General features: G+C 38.2%; 1 protein-coding gene across 1 annotated transcript in view; it reads left to right on the forward strand.

Moving 5' to 3' along the window:
• The window catches only part of LOC129483902 (olfactory receptor 2AG2), a 157,375-nt gene extending 148,415 nt beyond the window's left edge, over positions 1-8,960 (forward strand). The window contains exons 3-4 of the mRNA XM_063641162.1: positions 7,377-7,442; positions 7,894-8,960. Of these exons, the coding sequence (XP_063497232.1) occupies positions 7,911-8,861 (951 nt within the window). The 5' untranslated portion in view covers positions 7,377-7,442; positions 7,894-7,910 and the 3' untranslated portion in view covers positions 8,862-8,960. The remainder of the gene's footprint in view (positions 1-7,376; positions 7,443-7,893) is intronic.
• Positions 8,961-14,096: the final 5,136 nt, after the last annotated feature.

The following is a 14,096-nucleotide window of genomic DNA, read 5'->3' on the forward strand; positions in this document are numbered from 1 at the left end:
ATTTTCTCTATTTGTAAATGATCTTTTATATAAAAAACCCAAAATACTAAAAAAACTGTTAGAAATAAAAAATTCACTAAGGTTGCAAGATACAAAATCAATGTATAAAAAGCACTTGCATTTCTATAGACTAAAAATGAACTATCTGAAAAGGAAATTAAGGAAATGATCCCATCCGCAATAGCCACAACATAAAATAATAAATTAAAGATAAAATAAATGATAAAAAGATTAACAATAGCCACAAAATAAAATAATAAAACAAATTAAAATACTTAAAAATAAATTTAACCAAGGATGTGAAAGATTTGTACACTAAAACTATAAAACATTGATGAAATAAATTGAAGGAGATACAGAAAATGGAAATACATCCCATGTTCATAAATTGGAAAAATTAATATTGTTAAAATATCCATACCACCAAAAGCAATCTATAGATTCAATTCAATCCTTACAAAAGTTTCAATGACATTCTATACATAAATATAAAATACAATTATAAAATTCATATGGAATCACAAAAGACCCCAACTAACAGAAGCAATCTTGAGCAAAAAGAACAAAGCCAGAGGCATCACATTACCTGATTTCAAAATATGCTTGCAAAACTATAGTAATGAAAACAGGATGATAGCATAAAAACATACACATACACCAATGGAATAGAATGAAATAGAGACCTGTAAATCTATCCATACAGCTTTGGTCAATTGATTTTTGACAAAGGTGCCAGGAAAACATAACGGGGAAAGAGCAGTTTTTTTCATAAGAAGTGTTAGAAAACGTAGATATCCACATGCACAAAAATGAAATTAGACCCTATCTTATACCACATACAAAAAATCAACTCAAAATGGGTTAAAGACTTAAATGTAAGGCCTGAAACTGTAAAACTACTAGAATAAAATATAGGAGAATAGATCCATGACATTGGTCTGAGCAAAGATTTTTTGAATATGACCCCAAAAACACAGGCAAAAATAGGCAAATGGGACTACATCAAACTAAAATGCTTCTGCACAGCAAAGAGACAATTATGAAAGTGATAAGGAAACCTATGGAATGAGAGAATATATTTGCAAACCATACGTTTGATAGAGATTTAAACCAAAATATATAAGAAACTCAATAGTAAGAAAACAGTCTGATTAAAGAATGAGCGGCCGAGCACGGTGGCTCACTCCTGTAATCCCAGCACTTTGGGAGGCCAAGGCGGGCAGATCACAAGGTCAGGAGATCGAGACCATCCTGGTTAACATGGTGAAACCCTGTCTCTACTAAAAATACAAAAAATTAGCTGCGCATGGTGGTGGGCGCCTGTAGTCCCAGCTACTCGGGAGGCTGAGGCAGGAGAATGGCGTGAACCCGGAAGGCGGAGGTGCAGTGAGCCGAGATCGCACCACCGCACTCCAGTCTGGGCAACAGAGAGAGACTCCATCTAAAACAAACAAACAAAAAAAGAATGAGCAAAGAAAATCAAAGACATTTCTCAAGAGAGGACATAAAAATGGCCAACAGATATATGAAAAATGTTTGACGTTACTAATCATCAGGAAAATGCAAATCAAAACCACAATGAGATATCACTTCCCATCTGTTAGAATGGCTATCATCCAAAGGACAAAAGATAACAAGTGTTGGCAAAAATATGGAAAAAAGGGCACACTTGAACAATGTGGGTGAGAATGTAAATTGGTATAGACATTAGGGAAAGCAGTATGGAGGTTCCTTAAAAAAATAAAAATAGAACTACCATATGATCCAGCAATCCCACTACTGGGTATATACCCAAAGGATATGAAATCAGCATGTGGAGGAGATATCTGCACTCTCATGTTAATAGCATCCTTATTCTCAATAGCCAAGCTATGAAATCAACCTAAGTGTCCATCAACTGATGAATGAATAAAGAAAATGTCATATATATGTGTATACACACACACACACACACACACATATTGGAATACCATTTAGCTTTAAAAAAAAAAGGAAATGCTATAGTTTGTGACAACATAGATGAACTTGGTGAATATTATGTCAAGTAAAGCAAGCAAAACTCAGAAAGAAAGATACTACATGTTCTCTTCATATGTGGAATCTAAAAGAGTTGAATTCACAAAAGCAGAGAGTACAATGGTGGTTACCAGGGGACAGTAGAGGTGCAGGACATTGCGAAGATGTTGGTCACGGGATACAAAATTTCAGTTATACAGGAAGAGTAAGTTTAAGACATCTATTGTACAACATAGTAACTACAGTTAGTAGCCATGTATTATATTCTTGAAATCGTTGACAGTATATTTTAGTGTTCTTACCACACAAAAAAGATAAATGTATGAGGCAATGTCAATGTTAATTAGCTCAATTTATCCATTCTACAATGTATACCTATTTCAAAACATCATGTGGTACACAATAAATATATACAATTTTTACTTTTCAACTAAAAATTTTTAAAGGAACCTATTACAAAAATGAGAGGAATTTAGAGAAATAGTATGAAAGAAAAGGAAAACCTAGGGATTATTTTTTGAACAGAGAAGTCATGATCATCTTTGAAAGCTAAACCAAAGGAATGAGAGAGGGATTAGGATACAAGAAAAATATATAAATGAAGGTGTAAAGGCAGAGAGAATAGGGAATGAAGATGTAAAAGGAGGAATCTCAGTAATAATTGGAGAAGCCAACCCTAAAGTGGAGGAGAATTTACTCCTCTGAAATAAAAGGCCAAGGAGTAAAAATAGTTCCTATATACGACGATGAAAAGGTGTAAGAAAGTTTTCATCCGAGAAACTTAATCATCTGTGATATTTACTTTTACCTATGAAATAGAAAGAAAGGTTGAATGTCAGGTATGTAGGGACTAATTGATTATTACCATAAACTCAGCTCCCAGAATGCAAGCTAGGACCTTGATAATATCTTCACCTTCCCATAAGGTCATGTAACAGTAAGAGAAATCTAATGTAGCTGACGCCATCTTACTTCTGACCTCATAAGCTAACTGCCTTTGCTCATTCCTACTGTGGACCAAGCTAATCACAAAAATAATTTAGATTATACTTTAACTTTAGAACTAATGACTCTCTCACTTTTGAAACAGACCCCCAAGGAGGTAAGGAAGTATGCATACAAGTAACAATGATTAAAGATTTATAGAAACAAGGTGGACTTGACAAATTGTTGACCATGAACAAAGAAGTTTTGCCACCTTCTCAGACCCTTGCTGATGCCTAGACATCTGTGGTCACCAGTCATCTCCTGGTCTTAGCCCCATCCCTTTTCTCCCTCCCTCTAACATAAAAGGAGCCTAAAAATTAATCAACTTTAGATAGTTCTTTAGGATGTTAGTCCACCATCTTCTCAGTTTGCTGGCTTTCTGAAATAAAGTTGTCTTCTTTGCCCCAACAGCTTGTCTCTCCACTTATTGGCTGTTGTGTGGCAAGTAGTAGAAGATTTGGACTCGACAACAGTCATCAGCAGTCCAGCTCTCTGCATCCTTTCACTATAATTATCAACTCAAATTTCATGTCCATCATTCCCTTTCTTCATATGTATGTAGTTTTATTGAATGTACACATATTTATAGGAAGTTTATTTTCACTTAAGTTCTTAAAGCTGTAAAAGAAGTACCATGATATATAATCCTAAGGTGTCTCTTGTTTCCCTTAATATTAGTTTCCTGAGTTGCTTCTTTTGTTGTATGCTCTGGTTCCTTTGTTTAGATTCCTACATAGTAACCCTTTGGTACATATCTATCTATTCCACTGTTGATGGGCATAAAGGTCATTTCTAATTTTTATTGTACTGTGAATAATGCTGCTCTTATATTTTACATGTTTAAAACCTTCTTTTCAGTACATTGCTTTTATAATGAAAAAACACGTTTTCATGTTATTTCTTATGTTGCACTTCTGGAAGAATTTTCTTGAGTATATTTTTTATATAAACAGAAAGTGGAAACTTATTTTTATTTTTTTAAGTTTAAAGAGAAAAGATATGATAACTCCATCAGGAGTTTTCAGCATTTCCTGGTGAAATGCGTGATTAAAGAGATACTAAAGAATAAGGAAGATTAAGCAAAGAATTGGGTGAGAGATGGGAAAGCCTGAACTAAAAGCAGAAGTGAGTGCAAGCAGGTGCTGTGTCATCATCCCAAAGCTCTGAGCAGCTCAGCTGACTGATCACAGAATATGTAGGCTCATGCCCATGCACAAGTGTGCACACATAAGAGGGAGTAGAAAGGAGAAACAAAGAACTGAAAAATAAATTAGTGTTGGATCCTCATTAAAGCTCAGTGAAGGAAGACTTGATATTAACAGAAGTATAGTTAACTCCCTGTAGTTGGTAATAGCCCAGGCTAGTGGCACAAAGAGGGATATGCGAGTGGCAGCATCTACAGAACCCATGAAACCTACTTTATACTTTGGACAGAGGGCTGGACAGGGAGGTGTTGCTTCTCAGATCAGTTACTGATACTAGCTATTTGGTCAGAAACAGCCTCTGTCTGGTTTTCCAGTCAGTGATTTCTAGGTTAAAATTGTAGTTTTAGTTTTCTGAGGCAGGAGAAAGATCTTAGACTCCAATGAGTGGTGAGACACAGCAAGCCCATGGGGGGCAGAACAAGGCCTCAAGGTTCAGAGCTCATTTGGTGGTAAAGTTTGAAGAAATGGCAGGCCAGGAGACATGCCCAAGGGGATTCATTAAAATCCCATTTCCTGGAGCAATATTTTCAGGGGAGGTCATGTCAGCTGAGAGGGTGAGACTATGAACCCTCCCCCAGGACAGGCCTCACTGTTGGTGCAGAGACAGTGAGGCTGGGCATTGGTGGGTCTCTTTTAAGCAGCTCTTCTTATACCTCTTTTCCCACATTCCTGCCGTGCTCCTCTTTTATCATGAAACACAGCATGAGGGGAATATATGAAATCTGAGGACCTGGACTTAAGAACTCAGCTAGAACCATTCCAAAGCAGTAAGGACTTTCTCACAAGGACAGTGGATGAGAGAACTTTGGAGGAGATTCAGCTCCTTGCATCTACAGGATCCTGCCCTAGGTTCTCAGCTGCCTGTCTGCATCTATCTCTACTTCCAGAGAGGACTTGCAGTGCCAGTGACTGGAGGAGCCTTTGACCTCTGGTCCCAGAGACAGCCATACACACACTTACATTCATCCCAGCCAGAAGAAGCAACTTTTCTTTCTTTGGCTTCTTGAACCTCTTTACCTGGAAGCTACACCCCTTGCCATATGAGGTAAAGGCTCTGTCTCTGTTTCAAGGCAATATGTGAAGTCTGGAAGTCCTGAGAAACAGGGTCAAGACCTTACACTGCTCTCCTTCTCAGATTCTCTAGTTCCTCAGGCTTTGTGGTTCACTCACTCCCATCTATACCTTATCAACCTCGTACATGTACCCATCTTGCACATGTGGGAACAACGAAAATAATTCTGTGCCATTGGCCAGCCGTGAGTTCCTAGAATTCCTGATGATGGCCTCCTGGTAAAAGTCTCAGTACTTAACTTTGTTACATCTAGATATTCCTGGCTTCCAGTAGTTTGATGTGAGTCCCCAAATGAATAGTACCTCAAAGGAGGACTATCTAAAATATGCTGAAGTGCCTTTCCCCTGCAGGACTGCTTGGCACTAAGTCCAGTGCCACACAAAAAGCCAATTGAAGTAAATACAAAAAATAAATATACTGAGCAGAGATGAAAAAGACAAACTTATAAAATACACTTCCAAAAATTTAGCTCTACCTTGTTAATCAACTGACCATTTTCCATAAACTATAACAATCACTCTCTTAATATCAGCCTCTGCTGACCTCTTGGTTTGAAATACCCGCAACCACCAGCAGTTTTCTAGAATGAAGCTCTTCCTCTGTAGGCCCAGTGTGTGTTCTCTGGCCTTTCTCTTTAGATGACCCCAGAGAGGAGAACTCAGTAAATGGAAAAGAGGGAAAACAATAGTCCCGTATCAGAGGGAGGAGGTAGGTATGTAGGATGCTGAGTCCTGGTTATGCCACCTTACCCAAGCCCTGATTTGTCTTGTCTTTGAAATCCTGTCCAAATATCTGGTGCAGGAAGCTAGAAGAATGTGCCCAACTAATTATTTTTCCTCCTTTTATTTTCCTGTCCATTCACCTTGTTATTCAAGAAAAATAAAAGCAATTCAAATCTAATATTTAGCAGAAATAGTGCTTAGAATTGACTTTGGACTTGTCTTTTGTTGTCAACAGACAAATAAGGTTTTCCAGTCCGTGGGTCAGTGGTTCCTAGGTCAAAATTATAATTTTGGTTTTGTAAGGCAGGAGAAAGATCTTAGACTCCAATGAGTGGTGAAACACAGTTTTATAGAGGGTATTTTTCTGGGGGTTTCTTGCCCAGACTTCACCGCGCAAAAGTGCAGGGAGGACATTCCTGTACTATATTTTAATGTTCTGATTTTCACAATGCTATCCCTCACTTTTTTAAATTATATCCTGTTGCTTTTTTATTTAGCCAGCTCCTATTTATCCTTAACCTGTAGTTTCTATACCACTTCCTTGGTGAATCCTTTCCTGAAACCTCACTTATGTGTTCTCCTAGTGCATTTTCTTTCGTGTATCGTTGGATGTATGTAGGTGTTTGTGTGATCGATTTTTCACATCTACACAGTTGCCCAAGTGTAGTGCCTGAGATATCATAGGTCCTTAGTATATATTTATTGAATGAATGAAAGGAGCAGGATCAGATACGCCTTCCAATGTCAGGTTTTTATATGACCTTACTACTTAAAGGTTCTAACTCTGAGTTGACCAGGATAGTGACATAAATGGATACTTGGAGAAGTAGGTGCAGATTATGGAAGGGAAAGATGAATAATTTGATCAAGAATTATTTTTCTCTTCCAAAAGGCCTCCTAAGTCTTCCATCCAACTGTGAAAAAACTGCATTCATAAAAAGCAAGCCAAGTGAACACTGTCCCACATGCACCTCACACTCCACTCCTCCTCCTCAACCCCTAGCAGCAGAGCTATCATACGGATTCAGGGTTCAGCAGAACCACCATTTTCCTTGTATTCGTAAGATTTGTGGAGAGAAATCTTCTTCTCACCTTGAGTGTGTTGCTGTGGCTCACAGGTAATGCTATTGCTTTGGGTCGTTTCTACAATGTCTCCTTCTTTGTAGCTTACCCCTTGTATCATGTGCCCTAAACACGAACACCTGCCATGCCACCACAAATCTCATTTATTGCCTTTATTCCTGCCTGTTTCTGAGAAAACATCTTATTATTATCTTGGCAAACACCTTTTGTACTGTTCCTCTAGATTTACCTCTAGAATCGATACCACCATGACTGTTAAATTCAGCCCAGAATTCTCTTTCCCTCCAGCAGAGTAGCACTTGAAGAGTCCAGGTGATCAAGCAGCCCAAGAGCCCAGAGGTTCTCCTGTTGAGGAAGGTAATCAACAACAATGAGACTGGTTTAAGGGAGAAGACAGCAAATAGGATTTTATAAATAAAACTTTAAAAACTGAGTTGGAATTCCAAGTACATGTTAAGGAGAATAATATAGCTAGATCTTAAACCAATGCCCAGTGTATTTGTTCATTGTGAAGAAAGAGATGCTTTCATCTATCTACAAAGATTTTTGCTTGGGCTTGTTCTGGATACCTTATTTGGAGGGATTTCCAAATGACTAAATTAACAACATGCCAAATGACCTGATACCAATTTAACTGATGGTTTAGTGTAATTCAATACCAGCATTCAGAAATCAGAGGCATACTAAGAGATGGAAAAGTTATCATATTATGGGATTCCTGTGGGCCAATACACAGTGACCTAGAACAAACCAGAGCTAGGGCGAACACCTTTAGAAAAGCTTCCACTGATAATATATTTGGTTCTAGGCAACTAAAAAAACATCATGGAGCTCCGGAACTCCACCTTGGGAAGTGGCTTCATCTTGGTAGGGATTCTGAATGACAGTGGGTCTCCTGAACTGCTCTGTGCTACAATTACAATCCTATACATGTTGGCCCTGACCAGCAATGGCCTGCTGCTCCTGGCCATCACCATGGAAGCCCGGCTCCATGTGCCCATGTACCTCCTGCTTGGGCAGCTCTCTCTCATGGACCTCCTGTTCACATCTGTTGTCACTCCCAAGGCCCTTGCAGACTTTCTGCGCAGAGAAAACACCATCTCCTTTGGAGGCTGTGCCCTTCAGATGCTCCTGGCACTGACAATGGGTAGTGCTGAGGACCTCCTACTGGCTTTCATGGCCTATGACAGGTATGTGGCCATTTGTCATCCTCTGAAATACACAACCCTCATGAGCCCAAGAGTTTGCTGGATCATGGTGGCCACATCCTGGATCCTGGCATCCCTGATTGCTATAGGACATACCATTTACACTATGCACCTCCCTTTCTGCATGTCCTGGGAAATCAGGCATCTGCTTTGTGAGATCCCACCCTTGCTGAAGTTGGCCTGTGCTGATACCTCCAGGTATGAGCTTGTAATATACGTGACAGGTGTGACTTTCCTCTTGCTCCCCATTTCTGCCATTGTGGCCTCATACACACTAGTCCTGTTCACTGTGCTTCATATGCCGTCAAATGAGGGAAGGAAGAAAGCCCTTGTCACCTGCTCTTCCCACCTGATTGTGGTAGGGATGTTCTATGGAGCTGCCACATTCATGTATGTCTTGCCCAGTTCCTTCCACAGCCCCAAACAAGACAACATCATCTCTGTTTTCTACACAATTGTCACTCCAGCCCTGAATCCGCTCATCTACAGCCTGAGGAATAAGGAAGTCATGGGGGCCTTGAGGAGGGTCCTGGGAAAATACATGCTGCTGGCACATTCCACACTCTAGGGAAGGATCATGGCTTGCCTCTCACCATTCCTCCTTCAAATAAAATTCTCTACTCACTCATTCCTGCTCCAAATAAAATTCTCTACTCACTCATTCTTCAATACTGTACTCTGAGATGATACATACATTTTTTAAATTTTACTTTTATTTTCACTTGTGAATCTGGTGTGTACAATGATCTTGAGTTAAACTCATTTGGCACACATCATCCTGACTTTGGAAACCCATGTTATAAAAATAACCAGATTGGGGGAAAAGCCTTGAATGGGTGTTGTAGACTCACTCTGTGGTAGGGCATCATCCTGACACATTACCAAGTAGACATGGTAGGGGATTAGCTTTCCCTTTTAACATCACGTAGCAGTGAGAAGCAGCAGTAGTTTTGGACTGACCAAATTCCAATAGCCTCTCAGCATCAGAGGAGGACTGCTCCCTTTGAAGCAGATTCTTAAACTATTAATAGAGGGAAGAATTTTCAGAAGATATATTAGATTTCCTGTTTATTAAGTAGATGATTATTTGAGCAGTTAGTGGAAATGAATAAGAGTTATCTGACTGCATTTGTACTCTAGACCTGAGGGACCTTCACACTGGTTACTTGAGTAATGATTAATAATTACATTGAAAGAGTGGGGCCAGGTGCAGTAGCTCACGCCTGTAATCCCAGCACTTTGGGAGGCCGAGGCGGGCAGATCACCTGAGGTAAGGAGTTCGAGACCAGCCTGGCCAACATGTTGAACCCAGGTCTCTACTAAAAATACAAAAATGAGCGGGGCATAGTGGCAGGCGCCTGTAATCTCAGCTACTCAGGAGGCTGAGGCAGGAGAATTGCTTGACCCCGGGAGGTGGAGGTCGCAGTGAGCTGAGATCGCGCCACTGCACTCCAGCCTGAGCAACAGAGAGAGACTCCATTTCAATAAATAAATAAATAAATAAATAGAAAGAAAGAAAGAATGGAAAAGGATAAAGAAAGATATTTCTACTTGGAAATTTTGACAGTCTTTTTGAAAATGGACATTTTTACATTGCCTAAAGTTAAAACTAAAATAAAGAATGAATAAAATAGAATTGAAAGTACCAGTTTTAAAGTGAGTACAATAACAATGAGAGAAATTTGTTGGGCATATTGTCTAAATTTTGTAAAATGTGGACTTGCAGAATGTGTTTTTAAACATTAAAACAATTGAAAGAGGTTATATTCTTGAGGTGAGTATATGTATATGTGTGTGTCCATAGAAAAGGAAGTATAAAATTTATAATTTGCTTTCTAGCTAGCCTAAATAAGCCTTATTTTTTTTATTCTACTCATCGGTGTTGGAAGATTTATAGCAAAATTTGGGAACTTACATTTTTTGAATGCAGAATTCCCAAAATACCTTGGCTTACATAGGTGTTATTATTCTTGAGAATAGTGCTTTGTCAAAACACAGTAATTCTTGTTTTCCTTATAGAAATAATATTATATTATTTAATCTATAAAGCTAAACCATAAAAAATAAAAGATAAAGCTAATCTATAAAATTAATCCGACTTTGTTATAAAAACCAAGAAAATTAAGAAATTTAGAATAAATCAAAAATCACTTATAAATTTTTCTTTTTTGTTGCACATATATGTATTTTACTGAATTTAAATGTCCATGATGATGAAGGTCCTGTGTTTTTTCCATCTGAAATTTGGTGAATCTTCTTCCTTGCTATGAGGGAATATTTTAGAGTAGTGATGAAAAAGTGGACCAGAGTGCCCGCATTTGAATCCCTCTCTTCCTTTGGTCATCTATGCATCTTTGAACGCTAAATTAAACCCTATGTACCTTAGTCTGCTGATATTAAAAGTGGTGATATTTACAGGCCTGCTCTTGTGATATTGTTGGGTAGATTAAATAAGATAATTAATATCAGGAACTTAGACCACAGCTTAGCAAATTATGCTTAAAACATTTTGGCTGCTATGTGGATAAATAGTAAAAAGCCTTTTAAAAAATCTTATTTTATTGTTTCCTTTTAGAAATGAAACATTTGTTTATTATTTTTATTGACAAAAAATGTATGTCTTAATGTAGTACAACATGATGTTTTGAAACATATATACTTTATGGAATTGCTAAATCAAGCCAACTAACATATGCTTTACTCCACATACTTATCTTTTTTGCATTAGGAAAAGTTAAAATCTACTTTCTCAGCAATTTTCAAGTATACAATATATTCTGATTAACTATAATTGCCATGATCTACAATAAATCTCTTGAACTTATTCCTCCTGTCTAACTGAAGTTTTGTGTCCTTTGACCAGCATCTCCTAAATCCCCCTACCTCAACATTTGGTAACCACCATTTTACTCTCTGTTTCTGTAAATTCAGTGTACAGGTTCTGCATATAAGTGAGATCATGTGATATTTTTCTTTTTTTTTTTTTTTTTTTTTTTGAGACGAGTCTCGCTCTGTCACCCAGGCTGGAGTGCAGTGGTGCAATCTCGGCTCACTGCAAGCTCCGCCTCCCGGGTTCACGCCATTCTCCTGCCTCAGCCTCTCCGAGTAGCTGGGACTACGGGCGCCCGCCACCACACCCGGCTAATTTTTTGTATTTTTTAGTAGAGATGGGGTTTCACTGTGGTCTCGATCTCCTGACCTCGTGATCCGCCCGCCTCGGCCTCCCAAAGTGCTGGGATTACAAGCATGAGCCACACCGCGCCCGGACTGATATTTTTCTTTCTATACCTGGCTTATTTCACGTAAGATAATGTTCCCCAGATTCATTCATGTTGTTGCAAATTATACGATTTCCTTCTTTTTTAAAGAAGGTAAGACTTTCTGTTGTGTGTGTGTATATATACATACACATATATATATATATATATATATATATCACATTTTCTAATCCATTCATTCATTGATGGACACTTAGGTTGATTCCATAGCTTGGTTATTGAGAATAATGCTGCAATGAACACAGTAGTGCAGATATCTCTTAAACATACTAATTTTATATTCTTTGGGTATACACCCAGATTGGGATTGCTGGATCATATAGTAGCTCTATTTTTAACTTTTTGAGGAACTTCCATACTGCTTAAATTGGCACAATGTAAAATGTACCAATTTACATTTCCACCAGCAGTGTTCAAAAGCTTCCTTTTCTCCACATCCTAACCAACACTTGTCATATCTTGTTTTTTGGATAATAGCCAATCTAAAAGATGGAAGGTGATATCTCATGTAAGGTGATATCTCATTTGATTTTCATTTCCCTGAAGATTATGAATCTTGAGAACCTTTTCATGTACATGTTGGCCATTTTTATGTCTTCTTTTAAGAAATGTCAATCTAGGTTCTTTCCCCATGTTTTACTCAGGTTACTCCTGCTATTGCGTTGAGTTCCTGATATATTTTGGATATTAACCCTTTATTAGATGTAGATTCAAACTATTTTTATCCATTCTATAGGTTGTCTTTTCACTCTAATGATTATTTCCTTTGCTATGCAGTAGCTTCATTGTATAAATGCGGCATATCACATTTACTGTTTTGCACATGTTGAACCATCCTTGCATCCTTGAAGTAAATCCCAGTTGATCACGGTGAATGATCCTTTCAATGTTTGGTTGAGTTTGGTTTGGTCATATTTTTTTGAGAATTTTTGCATCTATGTTCATTACATGAATTGGCCTGTAATTTTGTTTTCTTGTAGTGTCATTCTGTGCCTTTGGAATCAGAGCAATACTTCCAAAGTAGGCAGAGACAGCATGAATTCAAAGACAATTTTCAGCCAAGGGAAAACAATTATAAACAATCAGTTTATCTTTTTTGTGTGTTTTTTTTTTTTCACTTTAAGTTCTAGGGTACATGTGCGCAACGTGCAGGTTTGTTACATAGGTATACATGTGCTATGCTGTTTTGCTGCACCCATTAACTCGTGATTTACATTAGGTATTTCTCCTAATGCTATCCCTCCCGCATTTCCCCACCCCACGACACGTCCCAGTTTGTGATGTTCCCCTTCCTGTGTCCATATGTACTCATTGTTCAATTCCCACCTATGAGTGAGAACATGCGGTGTTTGGTTTTCTGTCCTTGTGATAGTTTGCTCAGAATGATGGTTTCCAGCTTCATCCATGTCCCTGCAAAGGACAAGAACTCATCCTTTTTTATGGCTGCATAGTATTCTATGGTGTATATGTGCCACATTTTCTTAATCCAGTCTATCATTGTTGGACATTTTGGTTGGTTCCAAGTCTTTGCTATTGTGAATAGTGCTGCAATAAACATATGTGTGCATGTGTCTTTATAGTCACATGATTTATAATCCTTTGGGTATATATCCAGTAATGGGATCACTGGGTCAAATGGTATTTCTAGTTCTAGATCCTTAGAGACTTGCCACACTATCTTCCACAATGGTTGAACTAGTTTACACTCCCACCAACAGTGTAAAAGCATTCCTATTTCTCCACATCCTCTCCAGCATCTGTGGTTTCCTGACTTTTTAATGATCGCCATTCTAACTGGGGTGAGATGGTATCTCATTGTGGTTTTGATTTGCATTTCTCTAATGACCAGTGATGATAAGCATTTTTTCGTGTGTCTGTTAGCTGCATAAATGTCTTCTTTGGAGAAGTATCTGTTCATATCCTTTACCCCCTTTTTGATGGGCTTGTTTGTTTTTTTCTTGTAAATTTGTTTAAGTTCTTCATAGATTCTGTATATTAGCCCTTTGTCAGATGGGTAGATTGCAAAATTTTTCTCCCATTCTGTAGGTTGCATGTTCACTCTGATGGTAGTTTCTTTTGCTGTGCAGAAGCTCTTTAGTTTAATTAGATCCCATTTGTCTATTTTGGCTTTTGTTGCCATTGCTTTTGGTGTTTTAGTCATGAAGTCCTTGCCCATGCCTAGGTCCTGAATGGTATTGCCTAGATTTTGTTCTAGGGCTTTTATGGTTTTAGGTCTAACACTTAAGTCTTTAATCCATCTTGAATTAATTTTTGTATAAGGTATAAGGAAGGGATCCAGTTTTGGCTTTCTACATGTGGCTAGCCAGTTTTCCCAGCACCATTTATCAAATAGGAAATCCTTTCCCCATTTCTTGTTTTTGTCAGGTTTGTCAAAGATCAGATGTTTGTGGATGTATGGTGTTATTTCTGAGGCCTCTGTTCTGTCCCATTGGTCTATATCTCTTTTTTGGTACCAGTACCACTTTTGGATCTATGTTCCATGTCTCTTTAGAGCTCACCCTTTT

Source organism: Symphalangus syndactylus, chromosome 6 (genome assembly GCF_028878055.3).
Source record: "Symphalangus syndactylus isolate Jambi chromosome 6, NHGRI_mSymSyn1-v2.1_pri, whole genome shotgun sequence".
NCBI lineage: Eukaryota > Metazoa > Chordata > Mammalia > Primates > Hylobatidae > Symphalangus > Symphalangus syndactylus.